We start from the raw sequence: 17821 nt of genomic DNA, 5'->3' as shown, positions 1-17821 counted from the left end.
AATGATCCCTTATTTGTCTGTGTGCTTTCAGCTCAGATAGCATCGCTGGAATCTCCTCTGGGGCAGTCCTTTGCATTCTCTGCTTTCCCCCAGTTTGAGTGTTCCCTTTGAACTCTTGTTTCTCCAAATATTAAGTGGTGAGCTCCTTGAGATGGAGAATCAAAGATACAAACATCATTTTTATAAGTGCAGAGCCTAGCAATATTACAATAAAATAAAACACCCCACTCGATCTCTTCGGCCATCTTTAATTCCTCCAGCACCTGCAACCAGGCCAGCCTCAGACATCTACCTTGGATGTTCCCATGCTAGCCATCTTAGAAGGATTATATTTGGGCTTGGTGGTTTTAAGAATATTCTGGAGAAATTATGGAAGGGTAAAGAGTTCCTTTCCCTCTCCACCAACTCACACATAAACCTCTCTGTCTACTTGAACATAAGCCTGGAATTCTCATCATTTCACAAAGAGGTTTTAAGTTCTAATACATGGGAATAAGAAATTGAAAGTCATTGGTACTAAACCAGAATTAGTAGACCTTTTTTGTTGTTGTTCTTGGTCTTGGGGCAGTTGAGCAGAACTATAGATATGAGCATCTAAAGGAGGCCTCCTTCCTAGAGGGAAGTTTCTCATGCAAATGGCAAAGTAGGGACTCCTTTAAGGTACCAGATTTCACATTTGTGTCTGTGGTCACCTCTCTCTGTCTCACTACCTAGACAACTGTAAGCTTTAAGGAGATCTCCTTTTTTTGTTGCTGTTGCTCTCTCATAGCCTCCTGGTTTCACAGAAACATTCTATGAGATAGCTACAGGGAAGGGATTCTAGCAAGATTTAGTCTTGTTACTACACAAGTAGTGAGTTTCATATTTAATTATTGTATACTAATATCAAGAATGCTGTTGGTAAGTGGGAAACATTTTAACTTTAAGCATTCAGTCACTTTATTTCATAATCTTTATCTGGAGTTTGTAGTAGTACCTCCTAAACACTAGTAAGTACATTACTACTTAGTGGAAAGACTCTCTGCCTTTTTTAAAGATTTATTTATTTGAAAGTCAGTGTACACAGAGAGGAGAGGCAGAGAGAGAGAGGTCTTCCATCCACTAGTTCACTCCCCAAAATGCTGCAATGGCCGGACCTGTGCTGATCTGAAGCCAGGAGCTTCTTCCGGGTCTCTCATGTGGGTGCAGGGGCCCAAGGACTTGGACCCTCTTCTGCTGCTTTCCCAGGCCACAGCAGAGAGCTGGATGGGAAGTGGAGAAGCTGGTTCTCAAATTGGCACCCATATGGGAAGCCGGCACTGCAGGAGGCAGCTTTACTTGCTACATCACAGCACTGGCCTCTACTTTTATCATTAAGATCGGTTAGTTGATACACTTCAGATCATCAGTGAGTTCTCCGGTTGTTGAGTCTACTGTTTTCCATTCTAAAATGTTTTAGCATGGCCTGTACTTACTGATGTATTTTCTTTGGTGAATTTATATTTGGACAATTTGTTTTCTTCTAGGTTTTGGGCGCAAAGATGTAGTTGAATATTTGCTTCAGAATGGTGCAAATGTCCAAGCACGCGATGACGGGGGCCTTATTCCTCTTCATAACGCATGTTCTTTTGGTCATGCTGAAGTAGTCAATCTGCTTTTGCAACATGGCGCAGACCCAAATGCTCGAGATAATTGGAATTATACTCCTCTTCATGAAGCTGCAATTAAAGGAAAGATTGATGTTTGCATCGGTGAGACCACTTTTTGGAATTTTCCTGAAATTTTTAACTGTATTAGTCTGTTTTTCATTGCTGTAACAAAATACCTGAGGCAGGCTAACTTTATAAGGAAAAGAGGTTTATTTAGCTCACAGTTCTGGAAAATCAAAGGCCTTACACCAGCATCGGTGTGACTCTGGTGAGATCCTCCTAGCAGGTGACAGGAGCATACATGAGTGAGAGATCACATGCCTGAACAGGAACTCAGGCTGGAATACCCTAGTCCCTCTTGAGACCACACCCTCAATGACCTAAGGACCTCCCACCCAACTACTTGGGTCATCAGCTTTGCCTCCCAGGGCCTGCATTAGTAAGGAAGCTGAAATGGGGAGCAGAAGCCAGCTGTCAGAACCGGATTGTCCTTTGTGAGATGATAGCATCCTAACTATCAGACCAAGTACCCACCTCAGCTTCACCTGTTAAAGATCCACTGCTTTCTTGTACTGCCACCCTGAGGACCAAATTCCCAACAGATGGGTCAAACAAGATATAAACTATAGGAGTAAGTATTCTGAATCTAAATCATAATCTGAAGATACTTCAAATAGTTTGTGGGAAGTAGAATTAAAAGATGACTTTGGTGCAAAAATTTTTTGAGATCATAATTTTTTGAGTGCATAATTTAATTTTTTCATAATAATATTTCCATGAACTTTTTGAAGACCTTTCATATAACTAAATTCTGCCATTCCAAACCCAAAAACACACCATGACTTAATCTAATCACATTTGCTGATTGTCTTTTTGTATTTGGTATTGGGCTTAAATTACTTTAGAGAATAGAGGACAAAGTTCTGTTCTCTAGAAACTCGCATTCTCTTGGGAGATCAGATACACAAAGAAGCATATGAAGGCGTAGTGAAGTGACAGAGAATAATGAATGCAGTGACTTGGCAGCAGTAGAAGTCAAGGCCTGATTTTCTGGAGTCTTACCAGGAGTTACTAGAAGGTTTAAAAGGTAAGAAGATAAGAAGGGAATTCTTTATAAAGAGCTTTGAATTTCAGATTAAGGAGCTTTATGTTACTGTGTAGGTAGTTTGGAATATTAAAGATTTTTGAGAAGGGGAATGGTGTGGTGAGAGTAATATATTTTAGAGTAATTTGGTAGGGGGCTGGGTAGAATAGATGGCAACAGGGAGACCAGTTAGGAGGCTATAACTCAGGTCAGATATGATGAGGACATGACCTAGGGTTGCTAGAAATAGAAATGGCAAAATAAAGGGGCGTTTGAAGAAAAAATTATCAGATCACTCATTCAGGATACTTGAACTCACAAGTGAGCTAGGATTTGTTTGACAGGCTCATCACTGATGAAGAATTATATGTAAGAAGGCTGCTTGAGAGTTTTCATTAACTTGGTATTTACTTTTCTGATCCTTGCAGGCTCAAGGATTTTAGGCTGGTTGTCAGCTTATTCCCTTATTTCCTTATGCAAAATAGGAACAATTAAAATCTTAATAGATAAAAGTAATTCTAACCACTAGGAAGAGACCAGAGACTATACTAGACTTAAGTTGTTCCTCCCTCTCCCCAAAATGATAAACTATCAGGTAGGCATTTGGCACAGTTTTAAGACACAACTTTGGATGCCTGTATTCCATATCAGACTGCCTGGGTTCAAGTCTTGACAACACTCCTGAATCCAGCTTCATGCCAGTGAAGACCCTTGGAGGAAGCAAGCAGGTGATGACTTGAGTAATTGAGTCTCTGCCCCCAACCTGGGAGGCCTGGATGAAATTCTTGGCTTCTGACTTTGTCCTGGCGCAACCTTGATTGTTGCTGACATTTGGGGAATGAACCAGCAGATAAGAGGTTTCTCTCTCTGCCTCTCAAAATTTAAAAATTCCAAAACACTATTCATACCAAAGTTTACTGGCTTATCTTAAATTAGGCCATTTATGAAGTTGCAAAACAGATTACCTAGTTACCTCTGCCCAATTCTTTTTTTCCTATGTGTTATCTAAATTATTAATGCCCTTTAAAAATCTACCCTTATATTGCATAGCTCTTCTATAGTACTTCAGAATCTCAGATACATAAACAGTTTCAATAATACCTAGAGTTTTTCAAATATTTACAGGAACTGTGCTATCCAGTATGGTAGCTGAAGACTTGTAATCTGACTTGTCCAAATTAAAGATGCTTTGTAGGATATGAAAATATATACCATATTTCAAGGACTTAGTACAAAAGAAGAATATAAAATATCTCAATAATTTTACATTGCTTATAAGGATAAATATTGAATATTTTAGTTGTATTGGGTTACATAAAATGTATAAGATTAAATTGTTTCTGTAGTAGCTGCTAGAAAATGCTGAATCATACATGTGGATCATGTTTATTTTTTAATGGAAGATTGCTGTGATTGATAGGAGTAGAGCAGAATATAGATTAACCCCATCAAAGAACAGGAGCTTAGCTTACTTTCTTGTGTTTGCCTGTCTTCCCTCAGGTCCTTATAAGTGGGTAGAGTGTGCTGGGGTGTTCCTCATAGTACAATACGGAGCATAACACAAAATCTCTTTTTGTGTACCTTGGATTATAATGTCACAGTTTTAGTTTGGGGTTTAACTCTATAGAAATAATTTGGGTTTTTAATTCAACGTTTAATGTAATTAACATAAACTGCTCATCTGGCAACCCCTAACCTGTTGTCCCTCAGTTAAGATTTTTTCTCAAAGAAAAATTGTCCTGGTAAGCAGTAATTCACACCTATATTCAGTGTACACCTACCTATTCCACTCTGTAGGCTGGTTTACCTTGCTGTGCAAGTGTGGCATATTGTGTCATTAATGGGCCAATTCTTTAGTTTACTCAGTTTTCTTGATGATTGAGAACATGATGACTGATAGCCTTATAGAACTTATTGAAAGCATTAAAGAAGCTATCCAATTTTTAGGTTTTTTTGTTTTAAAAATTTACTTTTTTTTAAATTTATTTACTTGAAAGAGTTACAGAGAGGCAGAGGCAGAGAGAGAGGGAGGTCTTCCATCCGCTGGTTCACTCGCCAGAAGGCCACAATGGCCAGAGCTGGGCGGATCAAAAGCCAGGAGCCTGGAGCTTCTTCCAGGTCTCCCATGTGGGTGCAGGTACTTGGGCCATCTTTTGCTTTCCCAGGCCATAGAAGAGAGCTGGATCAGAAGTGGAACAGCCAGGATTCAAACAGGCGCCCATATGGGATGCCGACACTGCAGGCGGTGGCTTTACCCGCTATGTCACAGCGTTGGCCCCTGTATCATTTTTTTTAAAGTAACACATTTCTGTATTTCTAGGCTGTCTGTATCTACATATTTCAGTTCTGTCATGATAGAGTACACTTATCTGACCCTGGTCACTTATTACCGGCTGTGTAAATAGCAAAGGAAAACCTAACATTGAACTGAGGGGAAACTTATCTAATGTGTCTTTAATGAATTAAATAATGCACTCTTTTATCTATTCTTACATTTAAAATAACTTCTATCCATACTATCAATATATGAAATATTTTTAAATGACTAAGACTTATGAACCAGAATTTTTGAGAAAAATATTTACTAAAATTGGATTGTTAGGTTTACCATTTTGAAAGATAGTGTTGCTATTTTACAGTGCTCTTACAGCATGGAGCTGAGCCAACCATTCGAAATACAGATGGAAGAACAGCACTGGATTTAGCAGACCCATCTGCAAAAGCAGTGCTGACTGGTAAGTCTGTATTCTCTTTGATTATTCGAAGAAGAATATACAGAGCAAACTTGCCATGTAGACAGTCTGCCAGTGATCTCAGCTGGGCTTTTAAAATCATGTCACTTCAGTTGCTGCTCTTTTCCATGGACAGTTCATACTTGTTTTTTGCTTGAAAAAGGTAAGGTTTGTTTTCTTTTCAAATTGATATTTAATTTTTAAAATGTCCCTGAATTTTTCAGGTAACTCATATCCACCCACCCTTATATACTGTTTTCACACTCTTTTTCTCTCTTTTTATATGTAATCATTTTTGATGGATTCCTTTCAGAAAGCAGCAACTATTCTCTTACTTCAAGACAGAGGATTCTCGGTGCACTTATGTCAGTACCTCAAAGAGTACTGCTAATTGTGCTTTGTTATAACATATTGATGTCCTTGGAATCTCTTAAGATATATAATACTATAGTTCAGACTGGCAAGTTTTTTCGAGTTATGTCTGCTTCCCATATTTTCTCCTTTGTCAGTGTGTTTTCCATTTAAGTGACTCTGCCATCCTATTTACCAGATTCTTAGAGTCATGCCTGTTCTAAAAGGTGGGACCCCAAGGGTTCTGCAGTGAACTTTGGTGCTTGGACTGTGTGATGTCCATTCTGACATAACTAAGGAAATTTAGATTAGTCTCCGAAGAGACTTCCAGAAATATGAGCTGTTACTATGCATATCAGTTAATTGTACATTTCCTCCTTCACTATTGCATATTATTACATGCTTTTAATCTTCCTTAAAAATCTTGGACACAAAATGCCTTAGCATTCAGTACATAATTGTGGGCGTGAGTTCAGATGTTGTCTCAGCAAATCATTATGTTAATTTAAATTTTAGTAATTTCATAGTTTGTGTTCATTTGTAAATGTAAAAGCTGTGAGCAAAAAAAATTATAGTTAACTTTTTGTATTTAAAGTAGCATTAAATAAAAACCTTAATGTTGCAAAATCTTCTGGATTCATAAACATGTTAATGAATATGTTCAATTAATGATGCTATAGATGATTTTCTGGTTTCTATAATGTTGGTTTGTTGAGTTTTGTTTTTGTTTTGACTGAGGTTGTAGATAACATCTTTTTGTCAGTTATGGAAATAACGTGCTTATTTAGGAAATTGGAGGGGGAAAAAAATCTCAATAGTCTGCCACTCAAAGCAAACTTTGTGGCATGTTGGTATATTTTCATCTGGGCTTTTCCTTTTTCTGTGCATGGTGTTTTTATATAGTTGTGGTCATGCTTCATTATGTGAAGTTGAATCATTCTTTTTTCCACTTTGATAACAAAGGTATTCTTATTATATAACTTTTAAAACTGCATAGTATTCTATTTTATTAACCATTTTCTGTTTATTGGAAATGTATTTTCAAATTTATCTACCTCAACAGTACAGTACAGTTTAGTGGCATATTTTTGTATAAAACATTAATTTTTTAAAATTTTCTGCTCATTTTTGTTCTAATTCACAGGTGAATATAAGAAAGATGAACTCCTGGAAAGTGCCAGGTGTGTACTAATGTTGTAAACATGTACCGTGAATATGTTGCCACTTAAAATTTTTTTATAATGACTTTTTTAAAAGAATGATTGTATTTGGGGGGGTAGGAATGGTCACAATACATGTCTCTAAGGAGAATGATGAAAAATACAAATTTCTAAAACCTTTTCATTTGTTGTAGGAGTGGCAATGAGGAAAAAATGATGGCTCTGCTTACACCATTGAATGTTAACTGCCATGCAAGTGATGGCAGAAAGGTACTTCCTCTAGCAATTAAATGTCTGCTCATCTGGTAGTACAAAGATGCATTTCTCTTATTAATAAAAATATATTTGAAGAGAGTACTGATGTTTTCTTTTAAGCCAGGGATGGGGAACCTTTCTTCTGCCGAGAGCCTTTTGGGTATTTCTGACATCATTCATAGGCCATACAAAATTACCAACTTAAAAATTAGTCTGCTACAGATGCAGTGAATTTCAAATCCTGCCTCCAAATGCGTTGGCAGGGCCAGATTAGAGATTTTGCGGGTCCTATAGGACCTGCAGGCCAGACGTTTCCCGTCCCTGTTAATGAAGATGAATTCTTAAGTTTAGTAAAATTTTGATAATAATCATTAGTTGTTTGCTTCCTAAATGCAATAGTAAACTTACCAACATTTATACAACGCCTTCAGTATGTTTGTTGGATTTTATGAAACTAAATAATTAATTTATACTTGGATTTTTGTGGTTTTATATTTGGGTTTTTACCTTTTCACATCTTATATTCAGTTATTTGAATTTCACTAATTTATTTGGTTAATATTGCAGTCCACTCCATTGCATTTGGCAGCAGGATACAATAGAGTAAAGATTGTGCAGCTGTTATTGCAACATGGAGCTGATGTCCATGCTAAAGATAAAGGGTAAGCATAAATGAAAGTGAGGGCTACTTACACGTTGCTGTCCTTTTTTTTTTTTTTTTTTTTTAAGATTTATTTATTTTTTTACTTAGTCAGAGTTACACAGAGAGGAGAGAGAGAGAGAAAGGTCTTCCATCCGCTGGTTCACTCCCCAATTGGCCGCAATGGCCGGAACTGCGCCAAACAAACCAGGAGCCAGGAGCTTCTTCCAGGTCTCCCATGCTGGTGCAAGGGCCCAAGGACTTGGGCCATCTTCTACTGCTTTCCCAGGCCATGCAGAGAGCTGGATCAGAAGTGGAGCAGCCGGGACTAGAACTGGCGCCCATATGGGATGCCGGCCCTTCAGGCCAGGGCGTTAACCCACTGCGCCACAGTGCTGGCCCCTTGTTGCTATCTTTACAACAAACTTTGTAACCTTATAAAAATCATATATTTTTTTTTACTGGACAGCATTAACATATAGTGAGCTTTTATATGAGGCAAGTTGCTCTGCCATTCAAAAGGTTTATCCTTTAGGGAGGATGAAAAAAGATACCTAGGGGCCAGCATTGTGGCACAGCAGATAAGCCAGCACCTGCAATGCCAGCTTCACATGAGTGCTGGTTTGAGTCCCTGGCTCTTCCACTTCTGATCTAGCTCCCTGCTAATATGCCTGGGAAAGCAGCAGAGGATGGCCCAAGTACTTGGAACTCTGCTGCCTAAAAGGGAGACCAGGATGGGGTTCCAGGCGCCTACCTTCAGCCTGGCCAAGTCCTGCCCATTTTGGCCATCTGGAGAGTGAACTACTAGATGAAAAATTGATAGCTCTCTTTCTCTAACTCTTTTTCTTTCAAATTGGGGTGCTGGTTCTGACCCGGTTGCCCCTCTTCCAGTCCAGCTCTTTGCTGTGGCCCGGGAGGGCAGTGGAGGATGGCCCAGGTGCTCGGGGCCTGCACCCGCATAGGGGGACCAGGAGGAGGCACCTGGCTTCGGATTGGCACAGCGCACTGGCCGTGGCGGCCATTTGTGGGGTGAACCAACGGAAGGAAGACCTTTCTCTCTGTCACTCTCACTCTCTCTCTCACTCTCACTCTCTCTCTCACTCTCACTGTCTGACTGCCTGCCTGTCTTAAAAATAAAAAAAAAAAAAAAAGTACCTAAGAAATCAAAGAGGTCTCTACCAAGTGCTAGGTGACAGAGAAGGATAGTACTACAGGAATTCCCAGGAGGGACAAACAGTGATGGCTGTAGTAGTTGCTGAATCCTTCAAAAGAAGGTGGTACCTGGACCCTAAAGCAGGAGGGAAAATTGTTTAGCAGAAAAACATTGAGTGTGAACTCAAGAGGAGATAGCTAATAGATAGTTGGAAATGAACTTGGTTTCAGGCAAGTAAGAAATCCTATATTCAGAATTGGTGAGGAATGCCATTAGCCTCGATTATACTTCCAAAAGGCCAAGAAGTGATGCCGTTGGCCTTTAAAGAGGAAGCATAGTACTAAAGACTAAATAATCGTAGGTGGCTGTTGTGGATGGTGTGTGGCAATTAATAGGTGAGCAGTTGTCAAGGAAAGGGTAAAACCTGAAGAAGTCAGAATTTTAAGGTTTCACTGTACCTTCCCACGTAAAGTTCTTCCATTCCTGGTTTCAGTTTACTAAGGAATATAGTAATTTACGTTATAAGGTTTCAAAACAAAGTTTAAGAAGAACCAGTGTTTGAGCTGTCTCTGAAAAAGATGGTGTAAAACTGAACCAGATACATCTCTGTATGTGTAGAACAGAACTACAAGCTAGCAAACCATTATTGAAGGGTAAGGCAGAGAGGGAATCAGATCACTGTGTGTGCCATAGGTGGAACCATCTCTTGAAAGTAAGGAGGGAATTACTAAGTATGTTAAAACAAGGAATGAGTAACCATATCAGATATGTCTTTTAGAAAAATCTAACTCAGGTTGAAGGATAAATGAGTGGAGGCTGTATTAGTAGTGCAGGAGACAAATAATATAGTCACAAAGGTAATGGCAGTAGCAGTGGGGAAAAGAAGATGGATTTGGAAGAGACTTAAGAGTTAAGATTGTTAAGAGTTAGCATTCAAATGGATGTTACTGGGGGAGGAACTGTGGCATTAGCAGGTAAAGCCACCACCTGCAGTACAGGCATCCCATGTGGGCATCGGTTCAAGTCCTGGCTGCTCCACTTCTGATCCAGCTCCCTGCTACTGTGCCTGGCAAAACAATGGAAGATGGCCCAAGTCTTTGGGCCTCTACACCCACATGGGAGACCAGAAAGAAGCTCTTGACTTCAAATTGGCTCTACTCCAGACGTTGTGGCCATTTGGGGAATGAACCAGCGAATGGAAGACCTTTCTCTCTCTGTCTCTGCCTCTGCCTCTCAAATAAACAAACAATCTGTGGGTCCCAAAACAGAATAAATAAGCTACAAACTTTAAAAAAAAAGGATTTTACTAAATTTTATACATTTTTATTAGAAGGACACACAACCATTTGCTATTTAAATTTATTGAAATTAAATGAATTTTAATTTGTGCATTTCCGTAGGCCTAGGGAATCTGTAATAATACAGGCTTTCTTCCCTCATTGTAGTGATCTGGTGCCATTACACAACGCCTGTTCATATGGTCATTATGAAGTAACTGAACTTTTGGTCAAGGTTAGTTCTTCTGTACCTTTTCAATTTTCAATAATTGTATACATTATTTGGAATACATAGTATATTTTTTTTCTGTGTTCTTAGTGCTTGGTAAAGTTAATAGTATTTATAATAAAGCATAGGTGACTGATCAGCTTCTGACTGCTTTCAGACTTTTGAGATACTATACACTTTTAAAAATAGCACTACCATTGTGAGTAGCAGATTAAGTGATTCTATAATTTGTAGCTAAAGATGAAGTTTCAAAACTCTTCAAAAACTAATACCAGAAAGCAATTTTTGATAAGTCATATATTATTAAAACTTCAATTTATATTTGCAAGATTTGCGCAGTTTTGCTTTGGTTTGGAACAGGTTTATTCAATAAGCTTCACTTCTGCCAGTATGCTGGGCAGGTATTATTTAACAGACAGATTCCCAAGACTAGCAAGAAGCTTTTTATTGTGACCACTTTGGGGTGGGAACAGAAAACACATTATCTTTGAGAGTGTTATCCAGGGTTTTTACCCATGCCCATTTCCTTCTGTTCCTGCAGTCTCTAGGTATGTATTTGCCCACATTCTTGAGACTTCTCTTAACCCTGTATCCAGTCTGTTTTTACAGACAGCTGGGTTGTATTTTCCTAAAGAGCTAGTGTTTTACTAAATAAGAATGGAAGGCTGACTAGAAGTCACACTTTGACAGGTTTGCTTAGGTGAAGGTGTAGGCAATTACCACAGTAGTACAGTTTAGGAAAGTCTAGAGAAAGCAAGTATTCAGGGCTTCGGAATACATACAAAGGTCTCTTTGAAAAAAAATTACACAAAAGAATATTGATCTCTTTGGCTCCAGAGAAGACAAATGGATCACAGTTCAAAATGCGTATTTTAACTTAAAATGGAAGAGAACTTCCTAACAATAGGAATTACCTAGTAACTGAAAAGCCATGTTAGCTGAGAATTTGTCCCTCGTCCTATTGAAAGTGCTAAAAGGACAAGTAACTCATTTGCCTTCTGTCCAGAATGCTGTAGAAGGGATTTTGTGTTTGGTGGAAGATTGAGCTGATGGTCTATCCAATCCAGTATTTGAAAACAAATGAAATTTTAAAATCTAATGATAGTGTTAACAAGGATGTGAAACAACAGGAACTCACATATTACTTGCTGGTAGCAATGTAAAATGGCATAGCCACTGGAGAAATCTGGGGCAGTTTCTAACAAATTTAAACATTCTCTTAACCATGACAGCATGTATCCACAAAGAGACTTGTATAAGAATGTTCATAGCTGCTTATTCCTAAAAGTCAAAAACTAGAAACAATCGAAACATTCATTAACAGGGTGATGGATAGATAGTGTCACATATCTATACAATAAAATGCTCCTCAAAAAATGAAAAAGAACTACTGACACAATGCATGAATGAATCTCCAAACTGTGTGTGAATTAGACATAAACTACGTGCTAGTCAATAGTCGTTAAACTACATAGTTAAGAGTTGTGTGTAAATCATACCTCAAGGGCAGGGGAGGATTGTTGGAAAAGATGTGTGTTAAATCTGAAGATTCATTTTTAACTATCCAAAGCAATAACAGTTAAACAGATACTCCGGGCAGACCTAGCAATCAGCTACTATTTTTTCCATTGAGAGAAATATGTTTTCTTTGCCAAATAATTGCTTGAAAGGTAAATTTGGGGAACATAACCCTTCTAAGCTTACGTGATATTAAATTACACAGTACTAGTAATTCTGAATTCTCTCACAGTTGAGCACTCAGTCCTTTTTTTTTTCTCCATAGCATGGTGCCTGCGTAAATGCAATGGACTTGTGGCAATTCACTCCACTTCATGAGGCAGCTTCTAAGAACAGAGTTGAAGTGTGTTCTCTTCTCTTAAGTTATGGTGCAGACCCAACACTGCTGAACTGTCACAATAAAAGTGCTATAGATTTGGCTCCCACACCACAGTTAAAAGAAAGATTATCATGTGAGTATAAAAATTATGATCATTCAGTAAGGGTATTCAAATATCAATAAACTGAGCATTTTTTTCTTTCCTGTTTTAGAAATGTTAAAATGATAAGTTATTTTCCTCAGCCATGGGTATCTATTGTTGCTTGGACTAACATATTTAATAATTTGGAAGTTTCTGTATGCTGTAAATGTTATGAAGTGAAAATATGTTTGTATTAGTTTTTTCAAGTCAGGTTACAGTTTTGTATGTATTTAGTCTTACTATAGATTGGTATGCTTTTGAAATGAAAGCATCTGGGTTCTATCCCTCTTTGATAAAACTTTGTAATTGACTTGCTATCAAATTAAAGTATTAATTTTAAGATTGCTGTCTTGTAAACATAGTTCCCATGGTTTTCTGTATCTCTGAGTTGTATATAGTGAGAAAAAGCCACCTAATTCAGATATAGTATTACTACATATAAAAAGACAACTTGTGGCTGGTGCCGCGGCGCAATAGGTTAATCCTCTACCTTGCGGCACACCGGGTTCTAGTCCCAGTTGGGGCGCAGGATTCTGTCCCGGTTGCCCCTGTTCCAGGCCAGCTCTCTGCTGTGGCCCAGGAGGGCAAAGGAGGATGGCCCAGGTCCTTGGGCCCTGCACCCACGTGGGAGACATGGAAGAAGCTCCTGGCTCCTGGCTTCAGATCAGCGCGGTGCGCCGGCCACAGCAGCCATTTGGGGGGTGAACCAACAGTAAAGCTTGAAGACCTTTCTCTCTGTCTCTCACTGTCCACTCTGCCTGTCAAAAAATTTAAAAAATTAAAAAATAAAAAAAAACTTGTATTAGATTTATATCATTCTGGACTAATAAAGGATAATGGATGATATCACAGGTCTGATGAGGAAAAGTGAAACTCTTGAGAAAATACCTTCATTTCATTTGTTGCTCATAGATTTCTCTTGGAAATATCCAGCTTGTTTAGTTCTCAGCTTTCTGATAAGTATGAGCAAAACCACTTGTTACTGCTATAATATTAGTATGGAGATTATGATGACCTTTTTTTTTTTTTTTATTTCTTTTTTTTTTTTTTATTAAACTTTTATTTAATGAATATAAATTTCCAAAGTATAGCTTATGGGTTACAATGGCTTCCCCCCTCCCATAACTTCCCTCCCGCCCGCAACCCTCCCCTTTCCCACTCCCTTTCCCCTTCCATTCATGTAAAGATTCATTTTCAATTCTCTTTGTATACAGAAGATCAGTTTAGTGTATATTAGGTAAAGATTTCAACATTTTGCCCATAAAGCAACATCGAGTGAAAAAACTACCATTGGATTACTAATTATAGCATTAAATAGCAATGTACAGCACATTAAAGACAGAGATCCTACATAATTTTTTTTCAAATTAATTAATTTTCTATGCCATTTCCATTTTAACACCAGGTTTTTTTTTTTTTTTTTCATTTCCAATTCTCTTTATATACAGTAGTATGATGACCTTTTGTTTTATTTGTTTTAATGTTTTTTCAAAGATTCATTTTATTTATTTGAAAAACAGAGTTACAGAGAGAGGTAGAGACAGAGAGGTCTTCCATCCACTGGTCCACTCCCCAGATGACCGCAACGGCCGGAGCTACACCGATCCAAAGCGAGGAGTCAGGAGTTTCTTCCATGTCTCCCACATGGGTGCAGGAGCCCAAGGATTTGAGCCATCTTCCACTGCTATCCCAAGCCATTGCAGAGAGCTGGATGGGAAGAGGAGCAACCGAGACTAGAACCGGCACCCATATGGGATGCAGGCATTGTAGGCCAGGGCTTTAACTCGCTGCGTCACAGTGCCAGCCCGTAATTAATTGTTTATTTGAAAGGAAGAGTTACAGAGAGGGAGAGACAGAGACAGACAGATCTTCTACCCACTGGTTCACTCCCCAGATGGTTGCAATGACAATGGCTGGGCCAGGCTGAAGCCAGGATCTTGCTGTTCTCCCACATGGGTGGCAAGAGTCCAAACACTTGAGCCATCTTCCGCTGCTTTCCCATGCCATTAGCAGGTAGCTGGATCAGAAGTGGAGCAGCCAGGACATGAACTATTGCCCACATGGGATGCCAGCGTCATAAGTCACAATGATGGTTCCTGTTTTATTTATTTATTTTTTTTTTTAACTGAGAAAAGTTCTGTGCTTTGGAAAGTTCTCAGAATGCTCTGGTCTGTGAATGTATTGGAATACGTAAGTTGATCTCTAGACCAGTTATGAATTAGAGCAGAACATGAGTCTGCTTTGGGTTAAATCTGTGTTTACACTTGGGGATGAAGTGAGCCATAATTGAGAGAAACTGGAAACTGTTTTCAGGATTATACCTAGAAAATAGCTATAGACTCAGTTCACATATTTTGGGGAGATTGTCTTGAAAATAATTTCAAGAAGAATACCAGGTGTCTTTTATAATAAGCTGCATTAATTTGAAAATTCTTATGCATATTTAAATACTTTGGTTCATTTAGATGAATTTAAAGGCCACTCATTGCTGCAAGCTGCACGGGAAGCTGATGTGACACGAATCAAGAAACATCTCTCTTTGGAAATGGTGAATTTTAAGCATCCTCAAACACATGAAACTGCATTGGTAATGTTTCAAATTTTAAGTTTTTAAAGTACAGTAGCCAAATGCTTACCAGACTAATCATAGTGCCCTTTTAGTAATAGCATTTTTTTTTAACATTTTAATTTTGAAAATTGATATATGTACATATATAGAAGAAAAATGCAAATAGCACAAAAATCTAAGAGCTCACCCCAAAAGGCAATACTTGGTAGTAGTTTAAGAATCTATCCAGAAAAGAATAGTATTTATATACTGGATCTTTTATTATCATAGATAAAAAACACACACACTTGGTATATTTCCTTCTAGTGTTGCCCTTTTTTTTTTTTTATACAAAGTTATATCTGCAGTGTGGGTAAAATATCTTAGAGTCTTCTTCCCTGATAAAGATAGTAAGAGCCCTATGGAGCTATAGTAGTAAATAGGAGCAGGAAAGTCTTAAGGAAAAGCAGTGAGAAAAGGTTGGGAGTCATCAAGAATAAGTGATTAAAGATAAGAGAGAGATGGTGTAGTCAGAAGCCATCTTAAAAGTGGAAATTTAAAAGGAAAAGTCCTATTGTATAATGTACTGCAATTTTCTTCTTTGTGCCATGGTATAAACTCTGTGAAATTTATGTAGAAACATATTTATGTACACGTTTTAGACCTTTTTGGTACTTTACTTATAGAAAACATCCCAGTAAAATAAAAATAGCAAAGGTATAAACTAATGAGAAATGTTAATTAAAAAAAAATAAAATAACAGCATTATAGTGCAGAGAAACTTGAGAAGACTGACAAGGAAAATTTTATAGTCTGAAAAGCTAATGCAGTAATCTTCGCCCTTATCCACAGGGAATGTTCCAAAGCCCCTCAGTGGATTCTTTATGCTTGTGGATAGTACCAACCTTGTATATACTGTTTTTTTTTTTTCAAATATACATACCTATAATAAAGCTTAATTATAAATTAAACATGGCGAGAGATTAGTAGCAACCATAGATCTTAGTACTCTCATCATGATTTTTTTTCCTTTTCCATAGTAAGTCAAGACTTTTCACCTTTTATGTAAAAGAAGCACTTCATGGCATCTCTTTGGCATATCTGAATTGCCAGCATCACAAAATCACTACTCGTGTACTTCAGGGCCATTATTAATCAGAATAAGGATTACTTTAGCAGAAGTACCAGAATACCTTGACAGCTGATCTGATAATCGAGACAGCTACTGTGAGCTACTGGGCAGGTAGCATGTACCTCATACAGTGTGACTACTCTGGACAAAGGGAATATTCACATCCCAGGTGGAATGGCAAAAGATGTTATCATGCTTCTCAAAACAGTGCACAGTTTAAAACTTAAGAATTGTTTATTTCTGGAACTTTCTATTATTTTCTGACCACAGTTAACCACAGGTAACTGAAACAATGGGAAACAAAATACAGATAAGAAGAGACTATTGTACTACATTATTGTTTTCCTCCTAAATATCCAGCTATTAAGGAGCTCGTTTTTCTTAATAACCTAGGAGTCAAGTATCAGTAGGTAGTTGTACAGGAATAGTTCCTTCAGGTTTCCAGAGATTACAGGCCCTATTCCAGGATAATGCAGAGGAATAGAGATGGAATCTGAGTGAAATATAATCAAGAATTCTTGGAAATACACTATTTCTATCCTCTATGTTCTCCTGGTAAATATCCTGGGGTCATTACTTTAACACACCAAAGGGACTATGTTCACCAATTAGAAATGGTTTTATTTATTGAGGATAAAGGAATGATTTTGTTGACAGCTTCAAACAGTCTACAGCAAATCATGAGGATCAAATGAGCTTTATGATTAACAACAGATTATAACCAGAGAACAAATTTCATGTGTACTGAATAGAGCAATTTCATTAAAAATTATCCAGACCTTTTATTCTATGGGTTTTCAAATTTCAATTTGAACATAAAGATTGACTTAGTCATCACTCAGATTATTGAACACTTGTTGTGAATGAGTATCATCCTGCATATCAGGGGTTCAGAGATACAGGCCATGAACTTGAGATTTTTCTTAGGTTTATAACCAGCAAGTCCATACTTCTTTCTCGTCGCCTCCTTGATACATCACAGATATAGATGCTGCAGCCTCAAATTGTAGAGTGTATCGTTTTCTACCACTGATTTTGCCAGACAGGTAATCCAAGCTGTACTAGAGCCGCTACTTAAGAGAGAGAATTCTCAGCTTATTGGCTATTTCATCAGTCCTGTTAGAGAGCAGAATTCAGAGCTGTTGAGTACTCTATTATCTCCTCATGTAAAGAAACACCAGCCTTTGGAGTGTTTTCTGAAACATAATAGAAACACCGTGTTTTGAAAGGGATCTTGGTCACATTAAGTTTCTTTTCATATCAGTAGTGCCTTTTTAAAAGATATAGGACAGCTATAAAGCTTGATGAGCGTATTTAATATTTAATAACAAATATAATCTGGGTAGGTAGAATTTTTAGGCCCTGTCAGAATTTGAAAATTGTTATGCATTCTAATACCCAAGTGTTTGAGAAGCAAAGTTAGGTCAAAAGTAAAGCGCAAGTTAAATGACTTCTCAGTTATTATTAATTGGAAACACAAGTGTTCTTGAATAAAAATGAATTCTGTATAGTCTTTGATTAATGCTGCAATTTAAATTATTTAGCATTGTGCTGCTGCATCTCCATATCCCAAAAGAAAGCAAATATGTGAACTGTTACTAAGAAAAGGAGCAAACATCAATGAAAAAACTAAGGAGTAAGTATACTTTCAGT

The 17821-nt window shown here is 37.8% G+C and overlaps 1 protein-coding gene across 2 annotated transcripts in view; it reads left to right on the top strand.

The window, feature by feature from the left end:
- Positions 1–17821, top strand: part of TNKS2 (tankyrase 2) — a 62061-nt gene that overhangs the window by 12194 nt on the left and 32046 nt on the right. For both annotated transcript variants that reach the window (XM_062215366.1, XM_062215365.1), the window contains exons 2-10: positions 1506–1730; positions 5352–5447; positions 6940–6976; positions 7150–7225; positions 7778–7872; positions 10449–10515; positions 12293–12479; positions 14954–15075; positions 17713–17804. In XM_062215366.1, coding sequence (XP_062071350.1) covers positions 1506–1730; positions 5352–5447; positions 6940–6976; positions 7150–7225; positions 7778–7872; positions 10449–10515; positions 12293–12479; positions 14954–15075; positions 17713–17804 — 997 coding nt within the window. The remainder of the gene's footprint in view (positions 1–1505; positions 1731–5351; positions 5448–6939; positions 6977–7149; positions 7226–7777; positions 7873–10448; positions 10516–12292; positions 12480–14953; positions 15076–17712; positions 17805–17821) is intronic.

Source organism: Lepus europaeus, chromosome 17, assembly GCF_033115175.1.
Source record: "Lepus europaeus isolate LE1 chromosome 17, mLepTim1.pri, whole genome shotgun sequence".
Taxonomy (NCBI): Eukaryota; Metazoa; Chordata; class Mammalia; order Lagomorpha; family Leporidae; genus Lepus; species Lepus europaeus.
The sequence above is the reverse complement of the archived record's forward strand: the minus strand, read 5'-3'. Positions and strand labels throughout refer to the sequence as shown.